This window comes from Cimex lectularius, unplaced genomic scaffold (genome assembly GCF_000648675.2).
Source record: "Cimex lectularius strain Harlan isolate CLEC.00 unplaced genomic scaffold, Clec_2.1 scaffold207, whole genome shotgun sequence".
NCBI classification, from domain to species: domain Eukaryota; kingdom Metazoa; phylum Arthropoda; class Insecta; order Hemiptera; family Cimicidae; genus Cimex; species Cimex lectularius.
The window spans coordinates 681,809-696,997 of record NW_019392835.1 but is presented as its reverse complement, the minus strand read 5'-3'; the positions used below and the strand labels follow the sequence as shown (position 1 = coordinate 696,997).

The following is a 15,189-nucleotide window of genomic DNA, read 5'->3' as shown; positions in this document are numbered from 1 at the left end:
TTGACATCGATTTAAGCGCTTCTGTAAATCATGTCGTAGTAAGCCTTCAAAGGTCATTAATAGGGGTCAAATTAAGAATCACTTCACCAACCTTTCATTTTATATTATTTTTTATTTTCTAAACTTTTTACAAAGATACATTTTATATTAGTTCAATACATTTTTCTTTAAACAGGCCCCACAACTATTCTTAGAATATATTGGAGAACAATTAGAGACATGTAAAATATTTTCAACGCTTCAATAAAAGATTTTTCCCTTTCTCTCTCTCTCCCCTCCCTTTCTAAATATTAATTACTGGGCTTCTGGAAGAAATATGTTAAACCTTATTTTATTTTTAACCAATGGTAACCGCCAAATATTAAACGGAAATTATTCTTGTTGTTAATTCTTAAGCTAAGTTAATGCATTCAACATGCATTACAATTAATTAAAAATCAATCAAAAATTATAATTACCTTATTTATGTTAAAAAGTACTATACATAAAATCTAAATTTAAACATTACTTCTAAACATGATTAAATGTTAAACGTTCTACTCTGACTACAAATTAAAACATCGATTGTTATCGACAGAACCATACTGACCTAATTTGATAATACTCCACGTAACATACAGTAATCAATAATGATTAACATACAAAACCTGCTAACTGTAGTATTTGATAACTGAACTAGGTTTTTTAGGGTTATTTGCAGCTTTCAACAACAAGAATAATTTCTTGACTTCCCTTCATAATTCATCTCTGGGGGCACCAAGCATATTAAATTTAAAAATATTCTCATAATAATAATTACTTTACGTCTGTCCAAAGATATGGTTCTAAACAATATTTTGATAAAATATTTTTTTTTCTTCTTTTTATATTTCCCTGTTTATAAAATAAAATGCTCGAGTTTAAAGTAAATATTTTCTTTTTAGTTTTTATAATTGTCTTAATCACAGTTCTTAAAAAGGCTGAATACTATAAGTACCCAAATTGCAACCTCTTATGAAATCAGCAGCAAGAGCAGTTTAAAAGAAAACAAAAAGAAAAAGAAAAGAAAAAAAGACAATATAAAAGGAAAGAGTAATTATTATATTGTAAATGCAATAGAAATGTTAACTTAGAATTAAGGACACGGATTTCAAACACTTTTTACCTATTGAACTGTATGTAATACATTATGACATAGCATTAAAAATTAAATTTTTATTAGTAAGCTTTTTTTCTTATGGAAAATCTCAAAAGATGATTTTAAAAAAAAATCTGAGAAGTGTTTGAAATCTTTATCCTGTTATTTTATATTTTGTACCAATTACAATAATCAAACTATGTCCTATTTTTAACTGGATAAATTATTGTTTAAAAAATACACTGTCATGATAGTAACAGCCTACAAATTTTGTGTTTAATTAATTTGAGCACTGTGAGCACAATTTTTTTTCTCTTCTGAAAATATTGTTCATGTAATCATATGTAACAACTGAAAACTTCGTACATCTCGCATTGTACCGTGCTAAATTAATAAAACAAAAATTCCTAAAATAAACTTTAAAAATATAACTTTAACAATATTATAACGTAGGATGTTATTTATCAAATATTTAGTTTAGAGTCCGTTAAGTTGAAAAATTAAAATGAAAAATTGAAACAAATACTAAAAGGCAGTGGATGCAACATATTTTCGGTCTGTTTACATGACACGTTTCTTTAATTTATGCTTAAAAAGTAATTAAAAACACAAATTTTAAGGTAAAATTTTAATTATCTATTAAATCATTTTATCTATGTAATAATCAACATTTAGATAAATTGAAATCGATACCTTTCAAAAATTAAATCCAAAATTTAACTAAAACATTGTATTTACATATGACATTTTACAAACTGACTTTTCTAAGGGTAAAACAATAGAAAAAAAATACCATCACTCCTATAATAAATTTAAAACTGTCAACAAAAAAAAAATTTAAAACCTCGAAACAAGAGAAACAAAAACTCAAGTGTGTGAATTTTCCCTTCTCAACCATTAAAAAAAATATATATATAAAATTATAAAATAAATAAACAAAATTGGAATGTATAGTTATAACTATCTGTGATAAAATAACAGTGTTTTTGTTTTTAGAGGACTCAACCAACTTTTGAGAAAAAACATCCTAATTCTGAATTTAACTACAGACACAATCAACTAACAATTTGTAAATAAATTTTGTAAATAAAAACGTAACCATTAGGCTAAATTAAGAAGTAATTCAGTATACAAAGAAATTTTTTTTGTAATTTATTTATTTTTAATTTTTTAATTTTAATTTTTTTTGTTAATGCTAACGTATTCCAAACATGTATGTTTCATACTTTTACAATGTATTTACTAGCCCTGCATGCTATCTTCATTAATACCTAAAATAAGAAATGGTTTGTCAGATTTGAAAAAATATTCAAGGAAAAAACTACTGAATTCTTTAAATCGAGAACAATTTCATTTAATTTGATCAAATGACAGTTTAAAGGCACATTTAACTCGTTCAATGCAGGCAATTTCAATTTCCACCATCCCAGATGATAAAAAATTCTTACTGCTTGCAGGTCAGCCACATTGGACGTGTTATTTGTTACCTTTGTTTTAAGTCATTTAACCATCATAATTATCAATAATAGGGGTAATTTTGTATCAGATCATTACCTGTAATAATTAGGCTTAAATGGTCCTGCTTTGTTTAATCCCATGTATTTAGCTTGATCATCTGTTAATTCTGTTAAATGGGCATCAAATGTAGGAAGATGAAGGCTAGCAACATACTCATCTGAAACAAAACAAAAAATATTTTTTTCTAATAAAAAAATATTTAAAAAATGAACATTCTGTACCATGTGAAACTCACAAATTTGTATGGATTGCCAAATAAATACTGAAAAATATAGTCTTACTTCCCATATTCAGACATGGGATTTTGTCTACTTGTTGAAAAAGTATTAGGTACATTATATCCATTCAGATATGAAGTGGGAATGTCCTGGACATTGCTGTGGAATATGAAACTGATCGAGTAGCAGAAATACCGTAGTACAGAAATAAGAGGTAAGGTAACTATACGAGAAACATTTCATTCAAACCCAGCTGCAGTAGTGTGGGCATGAGGTGCATACCTGAGCATACACACTCGAGAATACTACTTAACTGACAGATCCTGGCAAGTCATAACCAGTATGACTAGACCTGAGGTATGGGCAAAATTGGGTAGAGTGAGACCCAAGCCAAAGGAAGCAAACACCAGTGAAGCCGGAAAGAGGTTAATTTTTAAATCCACTAGTTTTCGTGGTCCGCTTGACCAATTAATATCTTTCAATTAATTAATTTATTGTAAGAATTTTTAAGTAAATCAGGAAAATGTATTAGGTATATTAAGTGAAGCAAAAAATTAATTGAATTGGAATGTACGTCCATGAACAATAATTTTATCTTTCTCACAGACTTATATGACCTCGAATTCTTTTTTCCCCTTTTTTTTTGTCAGTTTGTCACTAACACAATCTGAGAACCGACAACCAAGCTGACAGCTGTTACAGTTAGACAGGGTAAAACAGCAGAGTCTCCACCAATCTCGGGACAGGTATTTTTGAGGTTAAGCTACCATTCAGTGGACATAGGTACTTTTGAGGTTATGTTGACAATCTCTGAACATGGGTATTTTTGAGGTTATGCTATGGGTCACTGGATGTAGGTATTTTTGAGGTTATACTATGGGTCACTAGGCATAGGTATTTTTGAAGTTATACTATGGGTCACTGGACATAGGTATTTTTGAGATTATACTATGGGTCACTGGACATAGGTATTTTTGAGGTTATACTATGGGTCACTGGACATAGGTATTTTTGAGGTTATGCTAAGAGGAAGGAAGAAACTGCCATCCCTACCATCTTTAAGCAAACCTACCAGACAGAGACAATAGTACCAAGAAGATAAAAAGAATTGCAGCAAAGAGCTATAACCTAATACTTCTTAAAAGAACGATCGAGTCAATTGAACTGAATTAAGGAACTAGGAAAAGTAAAATAAGCCAAAAGGCTTCCTAGTATACCATCAACATCAACTAAACTGAGAACTGACCAGGGAAGAGTCAAAGGCATTCTAAAGAGAGCTGTGTGCATTGTTTGCAATTAGCACTTAAGTCATCCACCATTCATGGAATCATGAGTTATTCTTTCCATGCTGTTCTCTTATCAGAGACATTGAAAAATCTGTGTACTGTCTGTGTCCATTTATTAGAAGTATTTTTCTGAGTAAAGTAAAATAATGCAATGAAGACCGGACTGTCAGCAAGCGATAAACTGTTTATACAGAAATGATAAATGATGGAGTGAGTGTGGTGTTCAATACTTTTTAAAAGGATAGTTCCTACTCACAGTAAGTTGTTTTGCAATGATCCGGATTTCGAGCCTTTTAGCTCATCATCAGGTTGTAGAAGTCCTTCAACCTGATGATGANTCAGCTGATAATTGGAACGTCGCGTTGGCGGAGGTATCAGCGGTTCACTTTGGCAATTCATGTTGAGAGACGTGGTTGTAGAAGTCCTTCAACCTGATGATGAGCTAAAAGGCTCGAAATCCGGATTGTTGCAAAACAACTTACTGTGAGTAGGAACTATCCTTTTAAAAAGTATTGAACTGTTTATACTGTGTGGTTTATCATTGAAAATGCAAATCTGAGTAAATACTGGCCTAAATTGCGATGTTCAAAGTTTATCGCTTGCTACATATGTAGCCCCGCTTTAAACTTAGCATGCCAAAAATTAAATATTAACAGAGACATACAAAAATGAATGGACCTTAATTTGATATAACCGACAATTTTTTATGATTTAGGTTAAAATGCAATTTAGAATAAAATATAAACTATACCAACCCATTTTTTTGGGTAAAAGGTAAACATCAGACTTGTATCTCCCAGTTGGTGCATTGAACAATTCTATTAATGCCAGTGCCTGTAAAATTAATTAATAAAATAATTATTAATTTAAGTATCTTTACCAGCTTATAAATTGTTTGGTTAAAATCATGCCATATTTATTCTATTTTTTCATTTAAAAAATAATGATATTATTAAAAAAACAACAGATAAATACAGATAGATAAAGAGTACTTGGGATAAAAATATTTCTAAAGCTAAAAAACAATATAATAATTAAAAATAATTGAATAAAATTAACCAGTTTTATATGTAAACAATAAAAATAATTTGAGGTTTCAAAAAGAGAATAAAAACAATCCAAGTACTCCATAACTGAGTATATTGTATAAAAATTATATTACCTGAGTAGCTGCTGTGATAGAAACTACAAATGAAGGTAGACTTGAGCAAGAAAGGTTAACTAATCGGCCCTCAGCAAGAAGAACTATTCTTTTGCCATCAGGCCAAATAACATGATCAACTTGAGAACGTACTTTTTCCCAAGTGAGGTCTGGTGTCCGAAGACTATTCTAAAATTAGAAGGAACAAAATGTTTGTAAAAGGAAGGCTAAACATAACAATTTAAAAAATAGATCTCGGCATCTCGGCTCATAGACTCCACGGTCTTGAGTTCAATTGTCACCCTTGGCCTTTTTTTTCAAGCTTCCACTTCCCCAAAAACACAACCCAAAAATATTTGGCTAAAAATAATGCCATTAAAATTAGCCATGAATCCGTGAAATCCACAAGGTTAACATGGCCTAAAGGTTTTTAAGGCCTAGCAAATTAAACAAATTAGACACTGAAACAGCTGATAATTCACACCCATCATAGAATACTTTAATATCTTTAAAATTGGCTATTTGAGTTTGTTGTGCAATTTTATTCAGAAAAGTGCCAAAATTAAGGAACACCACACTAATGTCCATTGGTTGACCACCAGGTAATGGAAAATACAGTATGCCAGTATACTGTTAATTCAACATCCATTGATCACATAGTTGTTGTTACATTGTTACACTTTTTCTTGGAAATTTAGCTTAATCCTTCACTTTGTTGTAGTGTTTTATATTAATGGTATGAATAAAATTCATTAACAAACTTTTACGGACTTGACTTTTACTCCAGGTAACAAACCTCCCGAAGCTACTGGAAAAGCTATGAAGAAGGCCGGAAGATCCAGAAGAACATCACCAAAACAAGAAAAAGGAAAGGAAGAAGAAGGAGACTCTTACAAGGCGATAAGCATCATGATTGAACTCTTTCGTCAATGACATTTTTAAAAGGATCACAGCCAAAGCTTCAAAAAAATCTTGCACTAAAAGAGGTCAACCATCACCAGTCAGGAAATCCAGAACTGCTGAAGCTCCTTTTTCCACAATTTCAGAAGAAAATAATAAACTAAAGGAACGAAGGCAGTGACTGAGTACAGCCCTAGGGCAGCTTATAATTTCAATAAATTAAAAACAATTCAAATCTGCCTGAGAACTACAAACTATAATGCCCAAATTTTGTATAAAAATGGGTTTATTTAGTACAAGTGCCAGTCGAACAAAGTACTTTTAGTAAAAAGCGAAAGGGAAAGAAAAATGTGGTATTCCCATTTTTTTAATAGACCAACCATTAATGACTCGAAAACCAAACAAATTATTGAAAAGCTTTACAAGTCGTTTCTGACAATACTATTTTTTGAAATGTTAAGTATTCCATGATGAATGCGATACAATCTCTCTCGGAGGCACTAAATCCTACTAAATTTAATTCAATAGGTTTAAATAATTGTGTAAAATTCAATGTCTGCGTGTTCACATGGCACCCTAGGTTCCATTCTTTATTCAGTGTACACTGCAGATATTCCTATCAAACATACAGTCAAGCAAACTCAGACCAAGTGGATACTTCTCCACTCTTAAAATTTTATGATATATACAGAATAATATGATATACAGAATAAAATAATTTAAAACAAATTGTTTATTAAGTTATCTTGAAGCAAAAAGGTATTGGAAAAATAGTATTTTCCTTTGCGTCCCCCTGTCTTGCGGGGTAATTGCCTCCTCTACATAATGGCAATAGTGGTTAGAAAGATGGCCACAATTAGTCGTAACCAGTCGTTTGGGTAGTCTTGTGCCATCTACATCCATCCACATACTGGATGGCAATGGGCCATAGTGTTGAAGAACGAATTTATAGTGCATCTCATTTGTGGAAAATGCCTGGAAAAACCGCTTCCAAAGACATACCTTACCACTACAATCGCACCAGCGGTTAGTGCACACCAAACTAACCTTGTCGAGGTTTATGATAAGACATTATGTGTGGAGGGGGCTTCACAGATAGTTCACTTTTATGACTTTCAACTTAAAATTAGTTTAGATAGTAGAGTGATTTAAAACATCTCACGGCTGAGACTTGCAACACAATTTACAATTGAACACAAGACTGTACTACAAGCCGAGTCCGATGCACTAACCACTCTGATACTGCCGTCTTTCTATACAAATGTTACATTTACTGCAATAATAACCACAATCTTCCACACCGAATGATGCAGGAAATAATCTAGTTTAATTTTTTTTTTAATTGGCCAAAATTTTCAAAAATCTACTTCCGGTGCTTAAAACAGCAAATCCTTTGTACCAAACAAAGCAAGAAATAGTTATATAACATAATATATTTCTAATTTACATGCTGTAAAAAATAAAAAAATGGTCAAAATTTATAGAGGTTATACAATAGTCTCTCTAATATAAAGATCACAGAGGAGGAAAGGCTCTTTAAAAATTTTATAAATAAATTCACCAATAAATTCCCATCTCAACCACACCCTTTGAATTTTCCCTCCTTTTTCCCATTTTTCAAATGTCGTGTAATCGGATTGGATTCTCGACGACAAACGAAATGGCCACGGAGAGCTTTAGTGAAGTATATTTTATTTTCAATCATTAAATTCACTAATTTTGTGGTCAGCTTGACCAATTAATATATTACAATTAATTAAGGTTTTTAGTTGAGATAAAAAAATTAATGGCATGAGCTGGATTCGAACCCACGATCTTTGGCTAGATACGCAGCTGCTCTACCACTTGAGCTATCGTGACCTCGATCCACTCTGACATCAACTTCCCATCTCAACCACACCTTTTGAATTTTCCCTCCTTTTTGCCATTTATCAAATGTCGTGTAATCGGATTGGATTCTCGACGACAAATGAAATGCTTTTTAAAAGGATAGTTCCTACTCACAGTAAGTACTTACTGTGAGTAGGAACTATCCTTTTAAAAAGTATTGAACACCACACTCACTCCATCAGTTATCATTTCTACAAATGAAATGGCCACGGAGAGCTTTAGTGAAGTATACTTCATTTTCAATCATTAAATTCACTAATTTCGTGGTCCGCTTGACCAATTAATATANATCTCAACTAAAAACCTTAATTAATTGTAATATATTAATTGGTCAAGCGGACCACGAAATTAGTGAATTTAATGATTGAAAATGAAGTATACTTCACTAAAGCTCTCCGTGGCAATTTCGTTAAGTAAATACTAAGCTCACGGCCAAGAAAAACATCAAATAGTTCTACTCACAACATCTATTTCTGTATTAGAATGTCCCATATTGCAAACAACGCAACCATTTTTCATTTTATCCATGTGTTCCCTTGTCACGACATTCTTGTTTCCAGTTGCAGTGATGACAATGTCAATTGTCCTTATTACTTCATTCAATTTAACAACCCTGAATCCATCCATGCTGAAAGGAAAAAAATCAAAATTTATACAGATTATATTGCAAATATAAAGAGGGAAAATTTCTTAATCATAAACTAACCAGGCTTGAAGGGCGCAAATCGGATCAATTTCAGTGATATAAACAATGCAGCCTAGGCCTTTTAAAGCCTGGCAGCAACCTTTTCCGACTTCTCCGTAACCGCACAAAACTACCTGTTTTCCTCCAAACATAACATCAGTTGAGCGTTTCAAACTGGAAAAAAGAATATATGTATATACTTTATTAAAGTTACAAGTTTTAAATAATTCTCAAAAATATTGTTACCTATCCAAAATGGATTCCCGGCAGCTGTAGAGATTATCAAATTTCATTTTTGTAACTGAATCGTTAACGTTCATGGCTGGAACGGTGAGTTTGCCAGTTTTGGAAAGTTGGTATAGACGGTGGACTCCAGTTACACTTTCTTCCACTATACCTATAATTACAAATAGTTTTTACAAATATAACAATAAATAAATACAGTTTTAAAAAGTACTATTTTTTTTTTATCACCTTTTATAACTTTGAACAATGAAGGATACTTTTTCAACATGAGATGTGTCGCGTCCCCTCCATCATCCAAAATCATATTAGGCTGCCAATTCTCGGCATTGATACATTTGTCTATACACCACCAAAAATCTTCTTCTGTCTCACCCCTCCATGCAAATATCGGGAATCCTGAAAATTAGACAACAGTTGAAAAACTACACCGAATTACCATTTAAATAACATTACTTTTCCAAAGTTTCAACCAATACTCTTAACTATCAACTCGTATCAAGATCGAAGTTTTTCTGAATAATAAAAAATCAATTAGAATCCGATAACGAACCTTTTGATGCAATAAATTCATCAGTCAAACAGCAAATCTTTAACTCTCTTAAAACTTTTGAAAAAAAGTCAGAAGTAACAGTGAACAGGGAGAGTTATAACTAAAACACTATGACTTTATTAGCGATTTTAAAACAAAATACATTACAATAGCACCATACTACATTGCAAATAAGAAAAATGGTGCAGAAGAGGAAATATTAGACACCTTAGGGTAAAGACACCCACAGAGGTTTGACCAAAATGTTAACAAGAAAAACCGACTCAGTGAGTTGTCCATAGTTGTAGCACTGTGCTGACACAGCTATTGGTTTTAAATCAAGTTGGGAATGGATGACCCTACAAGTCAACGGAAACGCCGCATTCAGGAGTTGCACTGTATTTAGTCAGCCCTAAAACACGCGGTATTTCTTTGAGCGATTCATACCACCACTTTTTAGAATTTTAATTTTATATTTTATTTAGTTCCAAAATGCAAAAGGCACAATTGTGGAAAATTTATCAGCAGGGTTGAAAATCCTACTTTAAGGGGCATGAGAACCACCGAATACATTGACTGAAAGAATATCAAGAAGAAAAGACATTTTGAGGGATACTAGGAAAGAGAACTTAACAGAAAGAGCGTGACATTAATTGTTTAAAAAATTGGCAAATTTATTTAAGATTGTTTTCTCTTCCTCTTATAAAACTGTCCGCAAAAATTTCCTACAATTGGCAGTTATTCTCAACTCTAACATTTCCACCAATTGTGATTAATAAAGTTGAATTCTGTCTTGTAGCTCAAGACAATTTCAACTATTATACAGAAATTGTGAGATGCGGTCTAGTGACTAGACCGCATCTCACGATTGCTGAATAATTATCGATTAATGGTCACTAATCACCACACAATTTCGACTGTTGACATATTTACAACCTATCTCAAAAGACTCATATGTTGGAGCACTTGTATCTCAAGGTAACACTATATTGCATAATTTGCATATTAGAAGAATAATGTAAATTTGAAACGTTTTTGATTACTTTAAAAAAAAGGAAAAAAGAAAGGAGGGAGAGAGGGAGAGGGAGAGGGAGAGGGAGAGAGAGAGAGAGAGAGAGAGAGAGAGAGNGAGAGTGAGAGTGTGCGAGAGAGAGTGAGAGAGTGAGAGAGAGAGAGAGAGAGAGAGAGAAAGAGAGAGAGAGAGAGAGAGACTAGGAACATCAGAGGAAAAACCTAAAATTTGATTGGGCTTTCAGTTAATATTCCAAGAACGAAGGCATAACCCAACTGACACAATAAAAAAATATCTTTTATTTGAGCCTCCTATATACAAAACTTTCAGGTGCAGTTTTTTGCCTTTCCTAAATAATTACATTTTCTAATGTAGTCACACAGTGAAAATAGGGGCCTCATTTGATACAAAAATATTCAGTCTCAGTTCTCTTTCATATTTGCATACCTAGTAAACCTACAAGTAGTAGTTATAACAAGATAGTCTATTGTTTAATATATTTGATTTTACGTGAGTAGATTTAGAAATAATGCTATATTTTACATTGGGACCGACATTGGAAAAAATTCATTAAAGTAGTTTGCTTCATATATATACATGAATACTCTCTTTTCTACCATAATTTCCTGATTAATTTGGAACAACAATATTAATAGTTTGCTCATTGACATTTTTGTCATTAGTTAAGTCTCTAATTAATTCTCAGACTTTTTTATAATTAAGGCTATTTGATTTAATTTAGCCTTTATAGTAATTATACTTTGCTTTTTTATAATTTTATTTAATGTGTTTCAATATTAGGAATAAAATAATTTTAATGTTTTATTGCTACGGTGTTTCACTGTTTTTTCGATGGTATAAGTCTTATTTTCTAATATAAGTAATAATTTTTGTAATTCATTCCTAAATTTTAATTAATTTCTTTTTTGGTTTTACAAATACCAATAATATAAATAATGTATAAAACATCCCCAATAGAAAAATATATACATATACCTGCTTCAGCCAAAGCAGCAGCAACTTCATTCTAAACAAACAAAAAATAATTATTAAATAAATTGAAATTATTTTGAATTTAACTGGAAAAAAATATATAATAATCAAATTACCTGGGTTGAATAAATGTTACACGCTGACCACCTGACTTGAGCACCTAGTTCAACCAAAGTTTCAAGTAGAACAGCTGTCTGTGCATTGATGTGAGAGCAGCCAACAATTTTTGCTTGTTTCAAAGGTTTGTCTTCAACCGCTCTTTTTCGAAGGGCCATAATACCGGGCATTTCTGAAACAGAACAATCGCATAGATAAAATATAATAAAAATATATTTTTATAATAAAATTTTATTAAAATATAAAATATTATAAAAGGATATAAATAATAAACTCACCTTGTTCAGCAATCTCAATTTCCCTTCGCCCGAAGGCGTGCTCTTTGATATTTCGAACACAGAAGTCACTAAATCCTGATGAAGATTTTTGATCTTTTTGACGAGGTGAAACATCATCTTCTTCAGAGCTGCTACCAGTGTAAGATGCTATAAAAAGCATAAACATAATAAAAAAAATTCAACACAAAAATAAATGTATTTAGTTTTGAATAGTTGCCTATAACGGGGAAAAAATTATATGGTTATTGCAATTAGGTATTGGGTCAAATGAGTAATTTTAAACTGAAAAAGTGGAATTTCTCTATACGGTTTGTGGTGTGATGAATCTATAGTTTGGTCTGTCTGATTGATTGGTAACAGCCCAACTAAAAATTTTAAACTTGCCATAAATTTAAAGATTATGTAAAAAGTTTGGCTGTTACCAATCAACCTCGTCTGCCTGACATATTTCAGCATTTCTCTTTCTTAATGATATACCAAAATAGAAAATACAGGCAGTCCAGGATGATCAGAAATTAATCAATTACAGGTTAAGCGCTCACTTGCACAAATGGAAATTAAATATTGTGCCCTTGTGAAAACAAAATAACGTTTTTCCATAATGGTCGAGAGGAAGCATTTTTATGATATGATTCTAGTTCACCTTTCCAGTCTGATTTTTTGACACTAAAATGCGTTCCCTTCATAAAGGAATGTGTAGCAACAGTTTATATAAAAAATTTGTGATAAATTATAGTTCAAAGAAACGTGATTGATCATTCCAATTGTCAGGAAGTGTAGTGCCCTGTCAGCTACAAAATATTCTAGCTGGCAAATTGTTGACTGAACGGGCATGGTATGCTACTGTGTTGACTGCTGGTGAGAGAATGGTCTGATGGGCATTTTCCAATATATATTGGAAAGCATATTTCTTTCCATGCGACGATTCCATCATTCCTAGTATGATACATGGGCCTACATGCCTACACCTTAAGGCCCCTAAAAAAGTAAAAAATTACAAGGATGAGATAACTCGTCACTGGACCTAAAGAGCATACAACCTCGGACAAGATATTTCATTGCTAGTCCTGAAAATGTTAAGGTTCTTTACTGGATAAACCAGATGTCCACTGCGCGAATGGGCATACGGGTTCAGATAACCAATAATCCTCAACTCATCATTTCACAACTTTATGCCCAGTCCAAATAAAGTAGGGAGATGTATAATAGTCTTTTCATTCATGTTTTTTTTTAATATAAAATGAACATGGTATTTAATCGACCAATACCAACTTCTTGAACCTATATCACAAAAATGGAACTAAAAATGACACTAGGAGGGAAAATGAATTTTTAAAAACTAATAAGATTTTTGATACTGTATTGTTGCACTGTTTTGCAAAATTTGGTTCAAATGAGGAATAATCTCAAATCCAGACCTGCATTTACTTTAGTCCTGTATTTATATTTTATCTGGGCCGTTCTACAATAAAAATTGTCTTTCTTGAAAGTTCCCAGTATTATTCATTTATCCCAGAGTTTAGCCCAAAAAATGACATGGTTCAAATTTTATCATTGAAGATGACTCTTTAAGCGGGGGAACACACTTACCCGACCGAAGCAATGGAAATTTTTGACTTCTTAAAAAATATAAAAATCCTTATGTAAAATTAGAATTTAAAAAGATATCAAATCATTTGTTTTTAAATTTATTTTTTTATAATTTTATTTTAATTGTAATTAAAAGTTAAAAGTAAAGTGGTATTTTATTTTTCTCAAATTAAAAGAAGAATCTTGTATTTTTATATTAAATTTTATATCGTTTTTAATTTTAATTGCAATTCGTTTTCACATGGACTTCTAAGAGTCCATTTAATTTGTTTAAAAAGAAATATATAATATACAGAAATTTTACTAAGTTCTTGTGAGTTTTTTGGTGCTTTAAAGAAAGGGTTAATTTGAAGTTAGAAGTTAAAAAGGGTAAATTTCATGTAAAACTAGGTTACTTTGATATTTAAAGTGGTTAATTTGGAGTTAAAAAGTGTTCATTTGAAATTTTAAAGGATTAATTTATTGGAATATAGCTATTTATTTTTCCTTATATAACAGCTATGAATTTCTCTTAAAACCAATGATATTATATATATATTTTTAAAAAAGTGTTTAATATTTTTTAGGCTAGTTTCAAATTTTTATCTTTTTTTTGGAGAAAAGTTAAGCAGGGAATAATCCAACGCTTTTCCATAAGATTGTATTACCCCCATGCACATCTGCCCAACGCCATGCAACGCTACCCTACTCTATGCTACTTGATGCAACCAAGTTCCGTCCAGATTTTCAGTAAGTCGAAGACAAAAGAACCGGACACTCATATTTCTATTTCAAACTATATGTATTATTGTCGTTATATTAATTACAACATAATTATTTTAATATAAACCAAATTACGGGAGATCAAAAATTCATTAGTTTTTATTTAAGAAAATTAATTTTAATGGATTGGCAGAAAATTTAACAAAACACCGGAATACAAGTTTTCCTACCATTCCAGCCTGTTTAAAATAATTCAAGGGATTATCCTCACCCTGTTATGAGCCGGCCATGCTAAGGACTTTTGAATCCGGGCTATTGACCAGCATGTAGAGAGGTTGCTTGATGTTTATTTTGGCCCTCTATAGAGAGCGTGTAGGAAATGCCAAATGATTGTGCTTTGGGGCCCGATTTTTGGAGGATTCAGAGCTGTTTTATCTCCTTTTTTTCTCATTTTTTGCATATTGAATGTATTTATTAGCATGAATAGTGCAAGAAGGCCAATGATGAAGCCAAAACACCAACAATTTAATGCCAATATTGAGAGACACACAATTAGATTAGTTATATAGTCTAAAGGGTGATAAAGGAATATCAAATATTTGAGTTACTAGACCTAGCTGTTGATAGCTGTTCGACCCTAACTTCGGTGGCCGGACGAATAAGACTAAGGTTGCACCGAAGACTGTCAATACTCAAAGTGGGTGATATTCGCAGCATGTGAGAGGTCATGCATATGTACAATTGAAGTAACACATATCAATCAATCGATATACAACTTCTCCATTTTGAGTATAACATTTTATAACTAGTTACGAACAAAAATAATAAACGGAAGGTATGCTAATTTGTTAAAAGGATATTTTTACCTGAACTATAAGAATCAGTCGATGATGCTGAGAGAGAACGACTCCTGTATCGGCTGGATTTTTTTAAAGCACTTGATGACTTTGTTTCCTGCTGCAGAACA

At 31.8% G+C, this 15,189-nt stretch overlaps 1 protein-coding gene across 6 annotated transcripts in view; it reads right to left on the bottom strand.

Moving 5' to 3' along the window:
- Positions 1-271: 271 nt before the first annotated feature.
- Positions 272-15,189, bottom strand: part of LOC106667144 (putative adenosylhomocysteinase 3) — a 74,545-nt gene continuing 59,627 nt past the window's right edge. For 5 of the 6 annotated variants that reach the window (XM_024228580.1, XM_024228584.1, XM_024228581.1 and 2 more), the window contains 12 exons: positions 15,089-15,179; positions 11,931-12,077; positions 11,652-11,824; positions 11,539-11,569; positions 9,230-9,397; positions 9,002-9,152; positions 8,777-8,929; positions 8,533-8,698; positions 5,302-5,469; positions 4,895-4,973; positions 2,672-2,792; positions 272-2,388 (listed from right to left, as the gene is read on the bottom strand). In XM_024228580.1, the coding sequence (XP_024084348.1) occupies positions 2,382-2,388; positions 2,672-2,792; positions 4,895-4,973; positions 5,302-5,469; positions 8,533-8,698; positions 8,777-8,929; positions 9,002-9,152; positions 9,230-9,397; positions 11,539-11,569; positions 11,652-11,824; positions 11,931-12,077; positions 15,089-15,179 (1,455 nt within the window). In that variant the 3' untranslated portion in view covers positions 272-2,381. Of the gene's footprint in view, positions 2,389-2,667; positions 2,793-4,894; positions 4,974-5,301; positions 5,470-8,532; positions 8,699-8,776; positions 8,930-9,001; positions 9,153-9,229; positions 9,398-11,538; positions 11,570-11,651; positions 11,825-11,930; positions 12,078-15,088; positions 15,180-15,189 lie in introns of those variants that run through there. The other variant, XM_024228585.1, reaches the window with a different exon arrangement.